The sequence below is a fragment of the Haliotis rubra genome, unplaced genomic scaffold (genome assembly GCF_003918875.1).
Source record: "Haliotis rubra isolate DU_JTF1 unplaced genomic scaffold, ASM391887v1 Scf1389, whole genome shotgun sequence".
Lineage (NCBI taxonomy): Eukaryota > Metazoa > Mollusca > Gastropoda > Lepetellida > Haliotidae > Haliotis > Haliotis rubra.
The window spans coordinates 104,562-125,064 of record NW_025765324.1 but is presented as its reverse complement, the minus strand read 5'-3'; the positions used below and the strand labels follow the sequence as shown (position 1 = coordinate 125,064).

General features: G+C 43.4%; 1 protein-coding gene across 1 annotated transcript in view; it reads right to left on the bottom strand.

Annotated features, from left to right (window-relative positions):
- The window catches only part of LOC124268522 (telomerase protein component 1-like), a 51,448-nt gene that overhangs the window by 20,701 nt on the left and 10,244 nt on the right, over positions 1-20,503 (bottom strand). The window contains 21 exon segments of the mRNA XM_046703508.1: positions 428-605; positions 1,137-1,269; positions 1,730-1,822; positions 3,320-3,496; positions 3,954-4,101; positions 4,598-4,773; positions 5,066-5,248; positions 5,678-5,798; positions 12,416-12,529; positions 12,805-12,985; positions 12,988-13,046; positions 13,493-13,669; positions 14,340-14,504; positions 14,696-14,767; positions 15,268-15,413; positions 16,184-16,198; positions 16,200-16,259; positions 16,610-16,768; positions 16,930-17,110; positions 17,946-18,105; positions 19,036-19,126. Of these exon segments, the coding sequence (XP_046559464.1) occupies positions 428-605; positions 1,137-1,269; positions 1,730-1,822; positions 3,320-3,496; positions 3,954-4,101; positions 4,598-4,773; positions 5,066-5,248; positions 5,678-5,798; positions 12,416-12,529; positions 12,805-12,985; positions 12,988-13,046; positions 13,493-13,669; positions 14,340-14,504; positions 14,696-14,767; positions 15,268-15,413; positions 16,184-16,198; positions 16,200-16,259; positions 16,610-16,768; positions 16,930-17,110; positions 17,946-18,105; positions 19,036-19,126 (2,789 nt within the window).

Below are 20,503 nucleotides of genomic sequence, written 5' to 3'. Positions count from 1 at the left end.
ACTTTAGAGGTGTTAAGTGTCAGGAATTTGAAAAAATTGTCTCTTCTGATTGGTCAAACATAGTTTTTCAGTTGCAGTTAAAATCTACCTCTGATTGAAACAGCTTGCTGGCTGGCTGCCAACCAATAACCAGAATGCTTTAAATATATTCCAGACCTACCACAAACTCGAGTCAAAGAGTATGGTTTTATGTTGCTTTTAGTCCAGCAATATCATGGCAGAGAACACCAGAAATTGGCTAAACATACTGCGCACATGAGGGATTCAAACCTTAGTATTTGGAGTGACGAGCTGACACTTTAACAACTAGGCTACCCCAACCCTCCTACCATACTGAACTAAATATCATAAAATATGGCTGAAAAAGTAAAAAGTAGCAAATGGGTAAAAACAACCCAATGAATTAAAAATGTCTGGAGTGTCTCACCATGCTCCACTTGGGTTGAGGAAAGTCTGGATCGAGCGGCAGAGGTAGGAGAAGGAGGCCGGGGGCATGAGGTCCTCCATATCAACGTCAATGTTCATAAAGTCATTGACATCAAACTTCTTACTTCCCAGTATATTCCACCATGTGAGCAGTTCTCGAAGATCCTCTGCTGGTAGCCCTAAAATAGATGTAATACCATAAAAATTTGTCCCATTTAGAATATTTTGGCCCTGTTGCAATCAGGCTGTCAGTCAATATGGGACAGGTGGCAGGTTGACAAGTGTCTCCTGCAAGGAGAGGGAATGAAGAGACACCTCATGACATGAAGATTTGGTTGGTTGGTTGGTTTGTTGTTTAACACCGCACTCAGCAATAAACCAGCTATATGGAAGCGGTCTGTAAATAATCGAGTCTGGGCCAGACAATTCAGTGATCAACAGCATGAGCATCACACTCATGACGCCTCCGTGGTGTAGTAGTGGGATCACCGATGACCTGTGTCAACCAAGTCATCAAGCTTGACCACAAGGACTGGTGGAAACTCGAGTCAGTATAATCCCGTCAGTCACCTCATACAACAAACATGGGTTACTGAAGATCAATTCTAACCCAGATCTTCATGGGTACATGCCCAGATGAAGAAGAGTTATAATCCCGTTAATTCTATTGAAAACTTCAGCAATCAGAAATATGCAGTATTAGGTCGTACCGTCTCTGGAACAGACAAGTAGAGAGAGGGCAGTAGCCACAACAGCCTGGCCGTGGTCAGTCTCCAATCTGGCCAGCACCTCCTGCAGCAGCTGGGGGGTCGTGTGGGGCAGCGACTTCAACTTGGTGGATATCTGGAGGGAGGAACAGATTGGACAACTCAGTATTTCCATGATAAACAATACAAGTGATTTCATAATATTGATATCATTATTGTTGTTAACAAATACTGAATACAATTATACAACTGAATACAATTATTATGGTACAATTAATTAGTGTTCCTAATGTCATCTGTCCCCCTGCCACCAGTGCCTTGAAGTTCTTCGGTCAATGTTATGAAAGTGACCTTTGACAGACTTCTTTAGTAGGAAAATATTCCTTGGAGGGACTATTTTCTATGTGACACATTTCTATTTTGTTTTACTTTTACACAGCTAAACTATGAGGGATCATCAGTATTTCGGACATATCTTCATGATCATTCTCCACAAGAAAAATATCCCCCCAATATATTCATTATTCCACTTCATATTCAGTATAAATATACAATGATGTTGGATTTCAAATTGTGAAAAAATGAATCTGTGTTACCTGCTCAAAGACACCCAAAACTCTGAGTTCCTCACAGGCCAGTTTAAGGTAGAGGGGATTGCTGGCTTCCTTCTTCGATGTGATGAGTTTCAGCTGTAAGAACATCATATTACATTACTACCACAGCACCAGTATCAGGCTTCATTCACGTAAGATCATTCACGTAAGATCCATGAAGATCCGGGTTAGAGTTGGTCTTCAGTTACCAATGCTTGTCGTAAGAGGCAACTAACAGGATCAGGTGGTCAGGCTTGCCAACATGATTGACATTGTAACCCAGTTGCGTAGATCAATGTTCATGCTGTTGATCACTGGATTGTCTGGTACAGACTTGATTATTTACAGACTAGTGTTAGGAATTGGTTGAAATCTCACAATTGATGATTGGTCCTTTACCAACGAGCAATCATAAAAAAAAATTGGTTAGCATCATTTTTCAGGTATTTCTGTTCCCATAGTCCTCAAGAAATATTCAGTCATGACTTTTCAGTAAGTGATGTTAATTTTTTCTAAGATTTGAACACGTTTTCAAGCCCTGACAACATCTAAGGCATGTTCCATGTGTTTCAAACACTAAAACAGTAGTTACAAAATCATTTGTGTTCGATTATGAGAAAATGTGATCTATTGCTTTGCGGTTTGGCCATTGCGATCAATATTTGATTATTTCCATTAATCGTAACACCTCTGTTACAGACTGCCGCCATATAGTTGGAATATTGCTGACAGCGGCGTTAAACAACAATCAATCAATCAATCATTCACTTAAATCAGGGTGCGAGTCAATCTGCTTGCAGAGAACGTACAAATCATACAATCATGTCAGGGTATAATCCATCATGCTAGTATATTGTGTTTGGTGTTCAGTGCCACACTCAGCAACACAGGTATAGGTCCGTCTCCTATTCTCGCAGGTTTCCTATTCTCGCGGTAAATACGTTTTCTGCCGAAATCGCCGATGCGTGACACTTAGCGGTTGTTTACATCAGCGACTGGTAACTAAGAAGTGGACTAAGTCGGTGAATGATCAAAATCTTGCAGTGTCACGAATATTGGGGAGTTTATACCAACTTGGACATATCATTACTTTTTCTCGCCCTTTCCGGCAGGATTGCTTTTACATACACTCAATAACGTTAATTCCTGGTAATTCCGCGAGACTGGGAGAAGCCTCGTTTCAACAATGTCGGATGGCATTGTTTATCACCGGGCTCATGAGTGGTAATTCACCTGATGGATCTGGCAGCTGATAGATGCAGATGTTAGAGGAGAAGGACCTTCATTTAATAACAACAAGCATTCATACGATAAGAATTGTTTGTGTTATTTTTTCCGTAAGTACCGCGAGAATAGGAAACGCCTTCCTATATGACAGCAGTCTGTATATATAGAATCTGGACAAGACAATCCAGTGATTGACATCTGCAAAATTTGGATACAATGGCATGCATCAACCAATCAGCAGCCAGATTCCCTTAGTCGCCTCTTACGATAAGCATGTGTTGTTGAAGGCGGAAACTAAGCCAGACCTTCATGGGAATCAATATTTATGATTTATGATAAATACTAAGAGAATATAGGTATGTTCACCTGATTGTTGAATGGTGTCTCGCTGAGTGTCTTGCGATGTTCTAGCAGGGTGGATCGGACAACCTCAGCCTTATCAAACACATCAAGGGCACCGATGACGATCTCCTGCGTGTCGAGACGTTGCAGAGACTTGTGGCACTTTTCATTGTTCACCACAGACAGCACAAACACCACGTTCTGAAACACAAACAAGTATGGTTCTGAAGATAATGCTTCTATTCTTGTTTTTTGAGTTGGTAAGACAGATACATGATGACAGTGTGCATCAGACAAAGAGTGAGTAAGTGAGTTTAGTTTTACGCCGCTTTTCGCAATATTCCAGCAAATCACAGTGGGGACACCAGAAATGGGCTTCACACATTGTAATCATGTGGGGAATCTAACCCGGGTTTTCGGCGTGACGAGCGAACGCTTTAACCACTAGGCTACCCACCGCCCTGCATCAGACAAAAAAGTGAATGACTTCATGAACTATGTGACACAAGAGAGAGTGCATGTTGATGAACACCTGAGTCAGCAAAATTCCAGCTATATCACTGAGGTTTAGTAAAACCAAAAGTCTTTTTTGTTATGATGCCTGAACATCAGCCATGATTAATTACAGGCCATATAGCTGTGTCACAGCCTAACTTACCTCAGGCACTGGGTTGGGGAGCCACTCCATGTTGTATGGTTGGTGGACATTGTCCATCAGGTCCAGCCCATCCATCACCACCACCATGGTGGAGCCACACACCTTCCCTGCTTCCTTCAACAGCTCGCCAAACTTCACTGCCAGGTTCCTGGAACCATTAACAGGCTTATAGACTTCACCAATGACTTTTAATTGAAAAATACTCTTACGAACATCAACAAAAACGTCACCACCAGGTTCCTGGAACCATCAACAGGCTTATAGACCTCAGCAATGACTTTAAACTTATTACTCTGATGAATATCAACAAAAGCTTCACTCTCCGGTTCCTGGTAACAAAAAATACTCTCATGAACTTAACAATGATTTACTGGAATCAACATGAACATCAAGAAAAACTTCACTATCAAGTTCCTGGGAACAAACAACACTCTCAACAAATTTCCTGGAATCAACAATATTCTGACAGACTTCATGAATAATTTCCCCACCAGGATCGTTGTAACAAACAGTATTCTGATGAACTTCAACAATAACTTCACCACTATTGCACAAGACCCACTGTGTTTGAATCAAAACACGGAATGTTAAAAAAGGTGGATGTTTCGACAGCGTGTATTACTTCAGCAGTAAATGGTACTCACTTGAAGTCTTCTGGTATCTCAGCCTGCAGACCAAACAGTCGGTTGATCTCGTGACATAGCCTCTTGATGGTAGCCATGATATTCTGGGAACCAGGAGCAGCGCCAACCATGTGCACCAGAACAGTCGCAGCGCTGTCACAGAACTTGGACTCAAGGTAGGAGTGAATTAGGGAGGCCTGAAACAAGAATGTATCTACATTAATCACTCTAAATACAAGAACAAAAGCAAATGTTATTTTACCTGATGTGAGTTAAGTGAGTGAGTTTAGTTTTACAACGCCTTTAGCAATATTCCAGCAGGTGACACCAGAAATGGGTTTCACACATTGTACCCATGTGGAGAATAGAACCCCGGGTCTTTGATGTGATGAGCGAACGCTTTAACCACTTGGCTACCCCATCAGTTAAATTACAAGTTTGAAATATAGAAAAAAGCACATATTTCTTCAGAGAGGTACAGTAGCATACCACGAGTGACGTTTTCCCTGATCCAGGTTTTCCAGCCAGCGTGATGACACCCGACTGTATCTCCACGATCTTGTTGATGCACTCCTTGATCAGCGTCTTCCGACCAATGAACTGAGACTGGCGACTGTCCACAAATGCTCGGTGTAGCTTGGCAATGTGAGTGTCTTCATCCAGCATGGCTTCCTGGTAGATACAATCATAAACTGTTTTACTCTACTCAGTTTTGTATTAAACAAAATTCATAAAGATAAGAAAGAAATGTCATATTCAAGCCCGCACACAAAAACAGAATTGGATGCAATGTATATCATTCTGAGATGATACATTATCATCCAAAACTGGGAGATACCGATACAATGAAACTGCATCACAATGCTATGGACATTGTTACATAACTGGTTAACATGATGTCACAATCAAATGACATCACTATTGTCTCTGCCTCTGAAGCAAAGTAACTGTACATTTACACTCAAGACATTGGCTGTATCTGATTACAAACTGAAAACAGTTTTGGCTCATTTTTTATGATAAATGGAGTCTCACACATGTGTCAAAACAACATAATGTATCCACAAAGAATGATTCCCGAACCTTGCAGCAGCCACTTACCTCATCTGGATACTGGTTTTGAATGGCTGTCCACAAGTTGTTGAGAACTCGGATCCCAAAGTTGTTGAGTCCGCTGGTGATGGGCTTCTGGTCCACAGTACCACCCCAGGTGCAGGGATAGCTGTGGGAATACATTTACATCCAATCCTCAAACAGCTTTAGCAGTCACAATGCATTGATGGAGAAATAGACTAGGGCTGGATATTGCTCTGATTTTCATATTGCGATATATTGCAATAATTTAAGAGATATTGCAATACATATTGTGATATATTGACTGGAAGGTTTCTGCCCAAGTGCGTACATCATAAATTTATACAAACCTGTAGAGGTTATGAATTCTTTGAAGAAAGTCCTCCTTGGGGTACATATAAGCATTAAAATGTCCATTTTAAATCCTACGACAGTTGTAACTATATTTTTAATAAAATATTTACAAAACAAAAAACTCGTTTTGTCTTGTGAGACCACCCCTACAGGGCCCCACCGGACCAACACAGCCAAGAGCAGGTAACTCTCGCCGTCTACCTCGTACCTCACTTTTCATGCTGAACGTGTCAGACAGAATGAGGGGAGGCGGGTGGCCGTACCCCAAGGAGGACTTTCTTCAAAGAATTCATAACCTCTACAGGCTTGTATAATTCTTTTTCAGAAGAAGTCCCCCTTGGGGTACATATAAGCATATGACAGACTCCCAAAGATATTTGAGACGGGAGTGGCATTCTGTCTGGCAACAACTAAACCCGTGGTGGAGTGAAATCTACAACCGATACAGAAATAGAAAACACCGAGCCACCTGACCGCTGATGTCAATCAGACGAGTGAGGAACTAGAGAAATCAAGCTTATATGTCAATTGGCTCAATATCAATGACATAAAACCCTTCCCCAACCATCACAATGGAAGGAAAGTATGGGGACATGCCAGAAACAACTCCCAACCCTAATATAGCCCCAGCCAGACAAGCGTGGCGAGAGGTATAAGGGTAGGGAAAGCGTAAAAAATTTAAACGCTACAAAGCCAATAACCCAGGAGTCGAGCTAATAAGTACTGCAAATTAATGCTCGAATGCACCCCTGTTTGGAAGAGGGCTTGCCGGGACCTCGATAAAATCCCGATAAATTATTAGCCTCGCTAAAACTTTCAGAGGAAATCGAGCGAGTACAAGCGCCATGCACTGTATGCGGTGAAAACACCCCCACCAAACACTCTCGGCGAGGGAGGGTAAGTGTAGGCCACCATCCCACAAAGCTGCTTAACACAGACTCCCAAATACTGAAGGCTCGGGAAGAGGGATAACTGTAAAGCGTGCAAAAACCCTGAATAGCGAAAAGCGTAGCCGAACATGTGTTGGCTCACCATTACACTAACCTGGTCACGTGACATGCGGCTCGAGAGAGGCATACCAAACAGTGCCCGTGGGGTTCGTGCCCAATTCCGTCGCAAGGCGGGTTAATAACATATGACTGGTTAAAGCGTTCAAAACGGACCCCGCCCTCTTGAAGAGGACGTAAGGGACGTATGTACACCCAAACCCGACCCAACCCGAAAGGATGGTAAGGCTAATACGATGTAGTGATATGAAATATATCGACATTGAACACAGAACCGATACCAATGACCAGTTACTAACGTGGTCAGGGTGGCAGGGCACTCTCCACTGGAGAGAACCGAAAGACCGAACCAAGCACGATCCTTAGAATGCGTGTCGAGTTGGTAATGGCGAATGAAGGCGTTCTGCCGGCTCCAAAGAGCGACAGAACCGATCTCTTCATTGAGCAGTGCCGCTGTGTATTGACAACAAAGCGGCATCTGCCCTACCCAGTCTGCCTTCAACCTTCAAACCGAGGTAAACCTTATCATTGTAACCGAACAATTACGGAAACAAGCCAACGAGATAAAGTGCGCTTGTTAGCAGTCTTCCCTCCACCAAACAGCACACATGGGTACCCGTACGGATCCCTTTTGTTCGTTCGTTCGTGACAGGCACGGGTGAGCAATCGAAAGATTGGTCCCCGGTGCGGAAGGCTGGGTAAGGGGTGGAAGTGCGATATGAGCAGTCACGTGGAAAGCAATATCGCACTGAGAGTGGTAGGTATCTGGGAGTCAAATACGGACATGATCAGTATAAAATACTGTCAGTGTCGGGTCAGTGGGGATCGCATGGATGTACCCGACCCTTCTACCAGAGTTCACCACAACAAGTTAAGTCGTCTTCCACGTCAACAAGTGAAGTGAGAGAGACGATATACTTGAAAAATTAGGGCCAGACAGCCAATTGTGAATAAGTGGCAATTTTTAGGTGGGCTGGGTCGCTGACGAGGCGGTCGAACCCTGTTCATGCCAGCTACGACGCGATGTACGAGAGGATGCTGCCTAGGCAGAGCACCATCGAACGAGGTGTGAAACGTGGAAATAGCCATGGAGTACCCGGCAATGGTGGAGGTCAGAAGGCTCTCAACCAAAACGAGATTATAGTAACTCCAATATCCGAACTAAATCCGCAGAATAGGGATTATGAAGCTCAAAAGACTTCCGTATTCCTCGAAACGGTCCTGGGCGTATAGGCCCATAACCGCCCTCATCATTTGGCTGGCACAGCTACAATGCAGTCCCTAGCCAGATGAGAGTTGCCCCCGTCAGATGCCGCCCAGAGTCGCCGACGAAAAAATTCCACCGGCGCTTTCTCCCCTTTCCACCAGCTCCCTCAGCAGAGCTGAGAGATGTGCCGAGTGGAGCATACAGCGTTGAGCTGTGAAGGGGAAAGAACGGCAGACTGACGGTAGAGTGTGAGGCCTTGTCCCGGATGCCGTGCTGGAAGCAGGCTTCCCTCCGGGAGGCGAACTCCAACGGTTCGGGTATTCGAAGTGGACAACACCTGAGGCAACACAGCCGCGATTCTATCTCGCACTTGCCTCAGGGACGAACCTACTCAGTGGTAAGTTCAAAGTAGCGAAATGAGCCGAAGCTCAAATCGACTTGTCCACTGTACGAGTCTGAACCCCGAATCCGAGGCACATGTGAGAAGCCTGACAATCAAGGTTTCACAAGCACTCAGACAGACCTCGGAGCGTCGAGGTGACCGTCACACCCGGCACACTCGATGGCATCGTGGTCAAGACGTCGATAGACATCAGGCCGAGACCTGAACTACCGGAGCTGGGAATCTGCACCCTACCAGTGCCGAAGCCTGGGTCGGTGCTACCCACGGGGTTCAGAGAATCCGCAGAGCCAAAGCTCAGCTGTTCTAGACCGAACCCGATCCAGAGACATCGTAGGAGTAGCCTGATAAATCAGGATTTCCCCAAGTACTCTCCAAAAGCGCACTAAGCATATAGTCAAACATAGCCTATAACGCTATATAAATACCCATACATACACATGTATGTGTATATATATATACACAGATATATATATATATATATATATATATATATATATACGTAAGTGCTTGGGTCGGCGGTTCGAGTTCGAACCCCGATCCCAAAACACATGGGAGTAGCCTGACAATGCAGGGCTCCCCTGGTGTACACGGGTAGACCTCGGCGCGTCAAGGTGATCGGCAGCTCGTCACACTCAACGGCCTCTTGGCCAGGGCATCGATAGACATCAGGCCGAGACCTGAGCTAACAGCGCCGGGGATCTGCTCCGTACCGGGGCCGAAGCCCAGGTCGGTGCTAGTCCGATCTGCAGTCCCGAGACACAAGGGAGTAGCCTGGCAATGCAGGTTTCCCTGGTGGACACAGGTAGACCTATGGCGCCGAGATGATCGGCAGCTCAGTGGAACAGACCGAGCGCCGAGGAACCTGCCGATATACAGGTTTCCCGGGCAACCCCGACTGACCACTTGGCGCCGAGGTGTCCCCGAGCTGGTCGGCGCCTAGGCGACCGCCAGTCAGGGCACCAGGCGAAGACAGGGTGAAACCTGCATCGCCGGCGCCAGGCGCCCGTGACGAACCTGAGCCCGAAGCTAGGTCGCCACAAGGTGCAGAAGGCGCCGAAGTGTCCCCGAGCTGGTCTGCGCGGAGGCGACCGCCAGTCAGGGCACCAGGCGAAGACAGGGTGAAACCTGCATCGCCGGCGCCCGTGACGAACCTGAGCCCAAAGCTAGGTCGCCACAAGGTGCCGAAGGCGCCGAGGTGTCCCCGAGCTGGTAGCGCCTAGGCGACCGCCAGTCAGGACACCAGGCGAAGACCGGGTGAAACCTGCATCGCTGGCGCCAGGCGCCCGTGACTAACCTGAGCCCGAAGCTAGGTCGCCACAAGGTGCCGAAGTGTCCCCGAGCTGGTCGGCGCGGAGGCGACCGCCTGTCAGGGCACCAGGCGAAGACAGGGTGAAACCTGCATCGCCGGCGTCAGGCGCCCGTGACTAACCTGAGCCCGAAGCTAGGTCGCCACAAGGTGCCGAAGGCACACCATCACCTGAGCCGAAGCCAGGATCAAGCTGCCTGGGAGGAGGCTCGTTCTCCGAGCCAGAGCTCGGGCCGCAGCCAACCCCCCCAGATGCGTCCGATCCACCCCGGACGACCGACGACCTTCGAGATCAACACTTTGCGAGCCGAGCTCCTGACGGAGCCCGGACATCGCGCTATCAATCAGCTGCAATAGTGAAGCAAATTGAGTCATATTTAAGTCAGCAACATTGTTTGCGGGGGAACGATAAAGGGATTTCCTTAGAAACCTTTTATCAAATATTATCCCCCGCCTGAAGCAGATTAGTGAAAAACATAAAATCTGCGTGTCGGGAACCATGCGCGTGAGGCGCAGAAACCCAGACAAAAAACCACAACCTCGGCCTATGAGCCACGTTGTGTGTAAACGTATGAAATATGTATCATAATACAACATAATGTAACAGGAATATTGACGCAAGGGCGTTTATTATGAGCATCCTTGATCGTCGTGGAGCGCCCTCGGCTAAACACGGAGGCACACTTTATGACCATCCTGTGGCGGTAGTGTGCACGGCACAACGCACAGGGCTTAAACTGCAACAAACAGAACCACGCCAGTGTTACTAGCAGGAACTGTGAAGCAGCAAACACATAAACACAAGTAATAGCAAGAATAACCCGCACGGGCGATATATAAATGCTACAAGCTACAGCCATTTAAATACTAAACATACAATGCAAAGCAGAAAAAAGGCTAGCCACCCCTGCGTGTACATACTAGTGATAGAGTAAAGTTGGTGATACTGAAGCGAACACTATCAAAATTACTCAACAACGACTTACCACAAATTCGCTGAAAAGAAAGAGTATTTAGGCAAGCCTACCATATAATATGCAAACATAATATATGAACTCCCTATTACAAGCTACCAAGAACATATAGCAAGGAAACCACGATCGCTGGCGGTCCGCCATTTTGCCTGCCACATGGCTGGAAAACAGAGAACCCACGCAAAGTTACAACAAAGATGAATGAAAATATCAACATATGACGTCCATCTAACGCCCGTGCGTAGAGAAAGGAACCATACATACAGATTGAGATCTTTTACACTCATTGTATCAGTAGGAGAGCAAACTCGAAACGGAACACCACGCACGTCTATTCAACAGAACGACAGCATGAAAAGTGAGGTACGAGGTAGACGGCGAGAGTTACCTGCTCTTGGCTCTGTTGGTCCGGTGGGGCCCTGTAGGGGTGGTCTCACAAGACAAAACGAGTTTTTTGTTTTGTAAATATTTTATTAAAAATATAGTTACAACTGTCGTAGGATTTAAAATGGACATTTTAATGCTTATATGTACCCCAAAGAGGACTTCTTCTGAAAAAGAATCATAACAGCACTCAGTGTGCGACATCACCTTCTCAGTTGCTGTTACATATGGTGTAATATGTCAGGCTCCCAGCCCCCATTGTGTATGGCTGTATGCCAATCGTTTACAAATAATAAAATAATATAGAGCCTTAATGTGAAACATAAAAACCAACATTTTGCGAACATAATGATAAAGGTAATAGTATACTGTTCACTGTTTCATCATGAAATTTCATACATAGGTAGGTCTAGTGGTGAACTGGTGCCTTTTGCTAGTTTTGGATTTCTGAATAAACTGGGTTTTTTTTGCATTTCCATGGCAACAATTTTGGCTTCAATGAAACAAACAAAAACTGTGAACTGTGAAATGGTCACTCAGAGCCAGAGGCTCTACTAATAAGTCCAAATAAAAATTGGTCCATTTGAGGCCACTTACAAAATTAATTCCTCCAAATGAAACTATTCAAACCCACAAAACATAAAGTATTTGGTAGACTATTTGGCAATTTTGGAGCCACTTATAATGACACTTCCACTTGTAAAATGTTACATGCAACCAACAGAAATAAAAGTGTATTCGGCACTTTTACAGCACACTTGTTTGCTGTGGAAATCAAGGGCAGATAATTCAAATGGAGCTAGCTTTGGATGACCCAATATATTGTAGAATCTGAACTATATTGCGATAATCGTATCATGAGATACTATACCGGTATATACCATTTTACCGGTAATATTGCACAGCCCTTAAAAAGACTATATAATTTTCAAATTGCCCACAGTATTTTGGATATTTGATTTTTAGTCTGATGTTTTGCTGACAGAATTTCAAGTTCATATTTATGAATTAGAACGTAGACATGTTTTTTTTAATGTAGATAAATCTACAAGAAGCAAGTTTTCTAGGGCCTTCTCAACAAATATCTCTATTGAATGTTATCAGATCTTACTACAGGACTGCTGACTTACTCATCATAAACCTCCAGGCCACTTGATCGGACACGAGTCTTCAGACGCGCCAATTTCTCTCTGCTGACCTCATTCTCAGTTGCGAAATCAGTAACAAACTCCTTAGGGACATCTCTGTAAGCATAAAGTAATTGTAGATTCCAAATAGCTGTGTATTTGTGTAAAATATGCACTATAACAGAATGAATTTGGGATGCTTGCATACAAACATGCTTGCAATAAACAACAAAACCCTCAATACGACAACTGAATGAATAATCTAAGTAGATAGAAGGCTTTACATGCTTTTATTTACTGATCCTATTTATGAACTCAATATCTGGTACAACGTTTCCACATTTAAAACCAGCATTTAAAAGACCTGAATTTCAAAGACTGCCAACACCAACCTTTCAAACGTGCTGTCTCGGATGTAGAAGAAGCATCTCTCGCGGACTTCGTTGGGTTTGGACAATGCTGCTGAATGCATCTCCAGTTCTGTTACAGATGCTCCAGGCGGGTAGTCACGGACCCAGTCGAACTCAGCAGTGTCAGGAACCTCATACTTGTCGGGAACCCAGCCATATCGGTGCCAAGCATACCGATGAAGAACTGACATTTGGTCAGCTCCTGAAGACAAAGGTCCAAGGTCCTGAAAATACACATTACAGTTATCTTTTAATTAAAACAGAATGGACTGGTTAATCTCATGCTGTGGTCACAACTTCTCAGTATATGTGCCCTCCAACAAGGCTACAGATGCAAGGTTTCAGGCTGCACAGGCCAAACTACAAATTGTACACAAAATAATTACGTGAACATCAGATTTGAGTCTAAAAACAACCACAAATAAAAGAAACTGAAGCATTGTTTAGTTAGACCACACAACAAAGAAACAATGATTGTGAGTATGATCACATGTATATTCTATGGAATTTTAACCAGTATATTTCTCCAGAGTGGAAGATTATCATAACTGAAGCCAGACGGTTTATCATATACACCCCTAACATAAATCAAATCATATGGAAAATATTAAGACAATCATCAATTGCTACGTTGAGCAGGGAAACGTGCCATTACAAATGGTTGACCAACCTGTTGAGTTTGGTCAGCTCCTCTGTGACCCCCCACCTGAGGTCCACCTCGTACACGTTGATGAAGTGTTTTCGTCCCCGCTCCCGCAGCTCGGGGAACACAAATCGAGTCAGAAGGTCGCGTTCCCCATGCATGTCCCTGAACGTTGAAGAGATGAACACCCTGGCTGTTCGCCATCTGAAACATCACATCAGTTTATTAAAGTTTGGCTTCATCATTTTGCTGAAATTTCCTTCCTCAATGCTATGGTTGTGTTCGTTAAGGGAAATACTGACTCATACACCTCTCCTTTTCCCTTATAAGTGTAGGAAGTGTCTGTGGTATTATGGACAAGCATCTGTCCAGTATCTTGTTGTTACTCTGGCTTTCAACGTGAAGTGGATAAAACATGGACTGATCAGACTGGTATTGGTAAGCTGTATCTGAGAGGGGGATCCATGTTAAGGGAAAACGTTTGTAATTTATGGTTGATGATGATTTCTATGGAGAAGCATGTACTATGTGAATGACCCCCCAAACATTTATGTACAAAGTAAGCGACCCCCCTGCATGTCATGTACAAAAAAATCCCTCCCCCTTTTATTTTTATGTACGAAAGTGCTGATCCCCCCCAGAACATGTGTACAAAATTGCTGACCCCTCTCCCTCCCCAGGACAAAATGGGTCACCCCCTCCCTCCCTCCCTTGAAATCATCATCAACCCCTCGCCACAAATTATGAACGGTCCCTAAACTGCATAATATCAGTTGATTAGCACTACAAAGCTGGCACACACAGACACCAGACACACAGACATGTACACCCCACCCCTCACCTACAGGTGTAAAGTCCATTACACATCACCTACCTGGGCATCTGTGCTGAGATTGGCAGCACCCTCTCTGGATTGACCTTGACCTGAGCCTTGTCGACCTTCTCAAGGGCAGTCACCAGAACATTCTTCAAGTTGAATGCCTCATCAATGTTCTCAACATGGAGTAACTGACCTCCATCTCCACGTTCAGCAATAAATCTGTGATAAGATTTGGGAAGATAATTTCATTTCGAAAAACAGAAAAATCAATAGATAAATATGTCGCTAATTTTAAGCCCTTGTAACAAACAAATCCTATTACATGGCTATCAAGAGAGCTCCAAAATAAGTAATTCCAAATTTTGAACTTTTCAGATGATATTATTTCTAGTTTTCATTGCTATGGTTACCTGAGAATTTGGTCACTATAGCCAGTGATGTAGATGTCATTGTCATGCTCTGGTTTGATGTCCTGTGCAAACCTGGAATCAAATTAGAATGATGAATACCAGATGAACCAACCTTTGTTTTGTTCCTAACGACAGGTGTGAAAGAGAGAAAATAGTGTGAAAATACTCAAACGCATTATTGGGGGCGGTGGGGTAGCCTAATGGTTAAAGCGTTGGCTCGTCACGCCGAAGACCCGGGTTCGAATCCCCACATGGGCACAATGTGTGAAGCCCATTTCTGGTATCCCCCGCCGTGATGTTGCTGGAATATTGCTAAAAGCGGCGTAAAACCAAACTCCGTCAGTCAGTCAAACGCATCATCTGACAATACACAAATGATGCATTATTTTTCACATGTTCGTACTGTAAGGTATGGTACAGAGAGCTTTTCCTACTTTTCAACATTACGTTACACCAACAACATATTTCCACAAATCTGCCACACTTCCAGCAAAGTCAATACATTTAGAAACTGATGAAGAACATTTGCATTCTACAGTTGCATCAGACAATTCTGAGTCAACTATTCTCACCCGGTGTTCCTCCCTGCGAATGACACACTGCAGTACAGCAGGTTCTGGTTGACCACCTGGCGATACATCTTCAGGAAATCGGACATCACTTGACCTTTGTCCGAAGTGGGATTAATTCCACCACTCAGGATAATCAGATTGTCCACCTACAAGAGACATATATAACATGATATGGGATTTTGGTGCCATAATATATGGTGAAATGGTCAAGATTCTTGCACTTACATTGTGGTGTATGCTTTAAATGTACAACTTGGACTAGCCCAGACTAATGTTGATTGTATTTTGCTACCCACTGAGTGCATGCTACAGTTTAACATCTATACCCCACATTATACAAACTCCGAGCTGGCCAGCACTTGTTCTATCTGTTTTGAGTCAGGCAGGGTAACAAAAAGTACCATGTTTTAATGTATGACACAACCAGGGATCAAACCACCAACATTTGACACCATAGGCAGGTGCTCTATCCAATAGACAATGGAGGTGGTCGAATATGAGCAAATATAGTACTGACTTGACCACAAGAGTATGAACTGAACAGAGAGAGAGAGACAGAGAGTAGGAAATGTCCATGAACAGCAACCACGATAACCTCCTCTTCTATATTCTCCAAACACGTGTTTTTTATTTATTTTCTGGGGCGGTGGGGTAGCCTAGTGGTTAAAGCGTTCGCTCGTCACACCAAAGACCCGGGTTCGATTCCCCACATGGGTACAATATGTGAAGCCCATTTCTGGTGTCCCCCGCCGTGATATTGCTGGAATATTGCTAAAAGTGGCGTAAAACCATATTCACTCACTATTTTTTTCTGTACTAACAATAAAGCCTGGGTATCTGACTTAGGAATGTTGTCTTCACTATTTTGTCTCCATCACTTTCTGTACTTGAATGTAGTCATAACTCAATCGCATACCTGTATTCTGTCTCGGGAGCACTTCCACAAGCACTTGGAATGGCAGCCCCTTTGTCAGCGGTTGTCGCCCACTCATCTGATGAATACACAACACTCTTACAAGTATAGGTCACAGAACCAAAGTATTGTTGAACATATGAAACTTCAACCTATGTATCTTATTAGAGGTATACTACATAGTTCTCACCTGAGAATAATACTCAAATAATCTTAAACATATTTCATAACAGAAGATTATTTTTATTCTTAATATTTCTATGCATTTGTAGAATATATGAAGGTATGGCAACTTACTATGTATCAAGAAATTGATTTATTGTGACAATATTTGAGAAAAGTGTCCAGAGCAATGTTCATCTGCATATACTTCACAAGCTAAGTGATGTTGATTCCAGTCTTATTGTAAGAACAGAAAGCAGCACCCACCTCAGATATGGGAGAATTAAGTACAGTGGCCATGTTGTCCAGGATGGTGCCCTTAGCGATGTCGATGGTTGCATAGTGGGTGTCGTTGTAGGCCACCAACATACACTCCTCACAGGAGTGCTTACACATCAGACCCAGCAGAACAGCGACCTCATCCATCTGCAACCCATCTCAGTGTTGGACTTACCGTGACACAGATGTTATAAACAGCATACAGAAAATGTGGACATTGTTAGATAATGATAAAATAGAACTTTAAAAATAAAAGAAATGCTAGAAACTGGCAAAAGAGTTGCTCCCGTTGTGTTACTAGTGTTTACCATTCTCGGTTTGCCAAGTCCCTTCGCTGCAGTGCATGGTATTTTCATCTCACTGCCAATGTCGCAGAAGATGATTGTCCGCCCTCTGATTGGTTGAACATTGTAGACCGTGGCGATCTTGACCGATGTGTCCAGGGCCTTGCGGTACCGCACTATCAGGTTCTTGTCATATGCAACCTCACTGCAAATACCATGGCAGCCATTACATAACGTTTGCAGGCATTATTGTCTGTTATTTACCATGTATTTACTTATTGTCTGTTATTTACCGTTTCATGTGTTAAATTTATATCCATGCAATACAACAATATTATACACAGGTCGGGGTCAGGGGGTAGGGTAGTAGGGTAGGGTAGGGTAGGGTAGGTTAGGGTAGGGTAGGGTAGGGTAGGGTAGGGTAGGGTAGGGTAGGGTAGGGTAGGGTAGGGTAGGGTAGGGTAGGGTAGGGCAGGGCAGGGCAGGGCAGTTAAGAGTCAACACATTTGGTGCATCATGCATGTTCAGATATTAGCACTCTATCAAGTGGTCATGTACTGATACTTGCATATAGTAGGGTGATACAGAAAATACAATAATTACTGTTTATAAAATAACATTTTGGTACACTGAATATGTACTTAAGATATCACGCCATTGTTTTGTTTGAATTTGGGCGTTTTGTTGGATGCTGGAAATGCTTCCTGATGTGTATAGTGTTAAGTTCTCATGTATGATATTCTGACCTTACTATTGACATATCTAATACAATGTATGAATACATCATTATTTGAGCTGTAATCTATTTACTCCTTTCAGTGAGTGTAGTGAGAAATTTCATTCACAAAGGCACTAAAAAACCTAATGCTAGTCATATTTTCAGATTACCGTCCTCACATCTCTGTATAACGTTTTCATGACCTTCCCTTTGAGTCTAATATATTTTTGGGTGAACCTCCCAATTCCCTCAGATTCTCGCATCCTTATGTTAAATGACTGACGCCTAAACAATATTGGTTTCCTTGGCACTGACCTTGTGCCTTGCTGCTTTTTTTTTATCCTTCCTGTTCATCCACCATTTGTCCTTTCCTGCGGCCCCACGACCTCTGCTTCCACGACCTCGACCACGGCCTCGGATACCTCCGCGAGTTACCCCTGATGCCATAGCATTGTTCTCAGCATCGTGAATAATGTCTTTTTCTGAAAAAAATAAAAATAAAATAATAACATGTCTGGCCAGTCTGGTAAAGTGGTTGGTGGGAGTGTCAGATCAATATGTGGAACATCAGCATCATCAACATTATCTGAGCACATCAGCACTGCAGGCATGTGTGGGCTGGGGTTAACACCGCTTTAAACAGTTATCCACTTACATCACAGCCGTCAGCTTAAGAAGGAAGAGGAAGGACTGATCAGGTCTTATAGGTTTATCACTACGGTGAAGCCCATGACCACCAGCACTGGTGCTGACAACTTAGAGTGAGTGCGTGAGTTAGTTTAGTCTTAGGCCGCTTTTAGCAATATTCCAGCAATATCACGGCAGGGGACACATTGTGCCCATGAGGGGAATCGAACACGGGTCCTGGGCGTGACGAGCGACCGCTCTAACCGCAAGGCTATCCTACTGACCCTGACAACTTAGGAAACTTGACTGTATCAAACCAGGCTTCAAACCCACAACCACTGGTTTCTGTCATACATGGCAGTGACTAGTCTGCAATTATCTAGGATTCAAAACTGAGTGCCTTTAGCTTTGGCTGGCAAGTTGGGAAAAACATGTAATACTGTTCTAAATTAGATTATCTTAATGTTCGCATTTTCATAAATTCAGAGGAACTGGGAAATATTTAATTCAATTTGCCAAGTTTACTGCTCCAGGCTTGTGGCCAAATGTCAACCTCTGAGCAAGTCTAGATAAATATTTGCCAGTACAGAATCTATTCCATGGATTGTGCATAGCAGTACTTGCAATGGCTACAGCAAATACTCTCCATTAAAAACCTTGAAGACTGTGACTGCCTGGGTGAACTGGCTGATTGTAAAATTACACTTGGAGGAAATATTTGTTTGTAATAGCACAAGATCAGCATGTGTTAGAGACACTGTTTGGAGGGCTGATGAAAGACTTACGGTTTTTCTCATAGTCATTCTCCAACTGTGTGAGCACTTCGTATGCTGAGAAGAATCGGAACGGGAACTGTTTGCTGTTGATGACTTGACGCTGTAACGCAGCAATGGTGAGAATGTATTGTACACAATCTTATCTGGTCAATTACATACGAGAACTAAAGAAATAGATTTAGTTGTGCTGTTAAAGTAACAGTGAGCACACAAAATGTTTTGCTATAAAGGTGAAAATGCAGACTGGCTTTTTCAAAGTTGCGAGTTAATAAAAAAACATGCAATTTTATGGATAAAAACATCTATTTCATTTCTACGCAGATTCTTATACTGTCAACAAGCGGCAGTAACTCAGCGATGGCTGAGCAGGTTAGACGGCTGACTTTTTGTGCTGGCAATTAGGTGCCTGACTCTGAGGGTGTGGGTTCGAATCCCAGATAGGACTCAACCCCAAAAAGTACTAGAATCTGTACTTTACTAAGAAAGTGTAATCCCAAATATAACATATGTTACATTTGACCACTTTCTAAATGGCATTGTGTATTCAAAGCTGCAGTGAATCTACATGAAAACATACTAGGGCTCTCACGAGTCCAAAATTTGGGACTCGAGTACTCGAGGTGTCAGACCCGACTCGGACCCGAGTACCCGACAATTTGGATGCTTATCTGAAACCAACATTCAAGCATACACGTAGCTGTTCCAACTTCCAATCTACGAATAATGCAACATGTATATGTGAATCCAAACGTTCCTGAATAAAGCAATTGATATTCAATGTCAATGGAAGTATCTATTACCTTTTTTATTATTGCAAACAGAATGTGAAGGCAACGTAAGTGTCACTGTGACCCAGTTCTACGCGATCAATTATGTGATTAATATTCATGAGCTGGGCCGGTGATACCTTATTACTTCGTAAATGCTGTAATATGATTGGATGTGTCCGGGAAAAGAAACCAATCAATGTACTTCTCTATTCTTTTGGTTTTAAGTTTGACTGCGCTTTCAAGATTATCTAATATTAATATGTCGTTGCAGTTATGACATATTAGCAACTTTTAAACATTCACCTAGACGATAAGTCACATAATCAATTAACCTTAATCAAGGTTAAAATGCGGCAAAACACGCTCCAAAGCTGGAAGATACATAGATAAAGCATTCATTGATTGGTGCTGCATTAGAAACTAGTATCTTGTAAAGATGGATCGACTATGGAACTTAAAGAATATGTAAAACAGGATTGATGTTTATTTGAGACTTCTTATAGTGAAAACGTTTTGGTTTCAAACTAAAGACTAACCATTTATTGAGTAACACTACATTGTATTTCTTCTTCCGAAACTCTGCTGAACGGAGATCACGTCAATGGTATTCATTGTGATTAAAACTTTCACTATTAAGGATATAGGTCTCCAAGTGTGAATGTTATTTTGAATGCGTATGTATGTGTTGATTGTTGAATATGTAACAC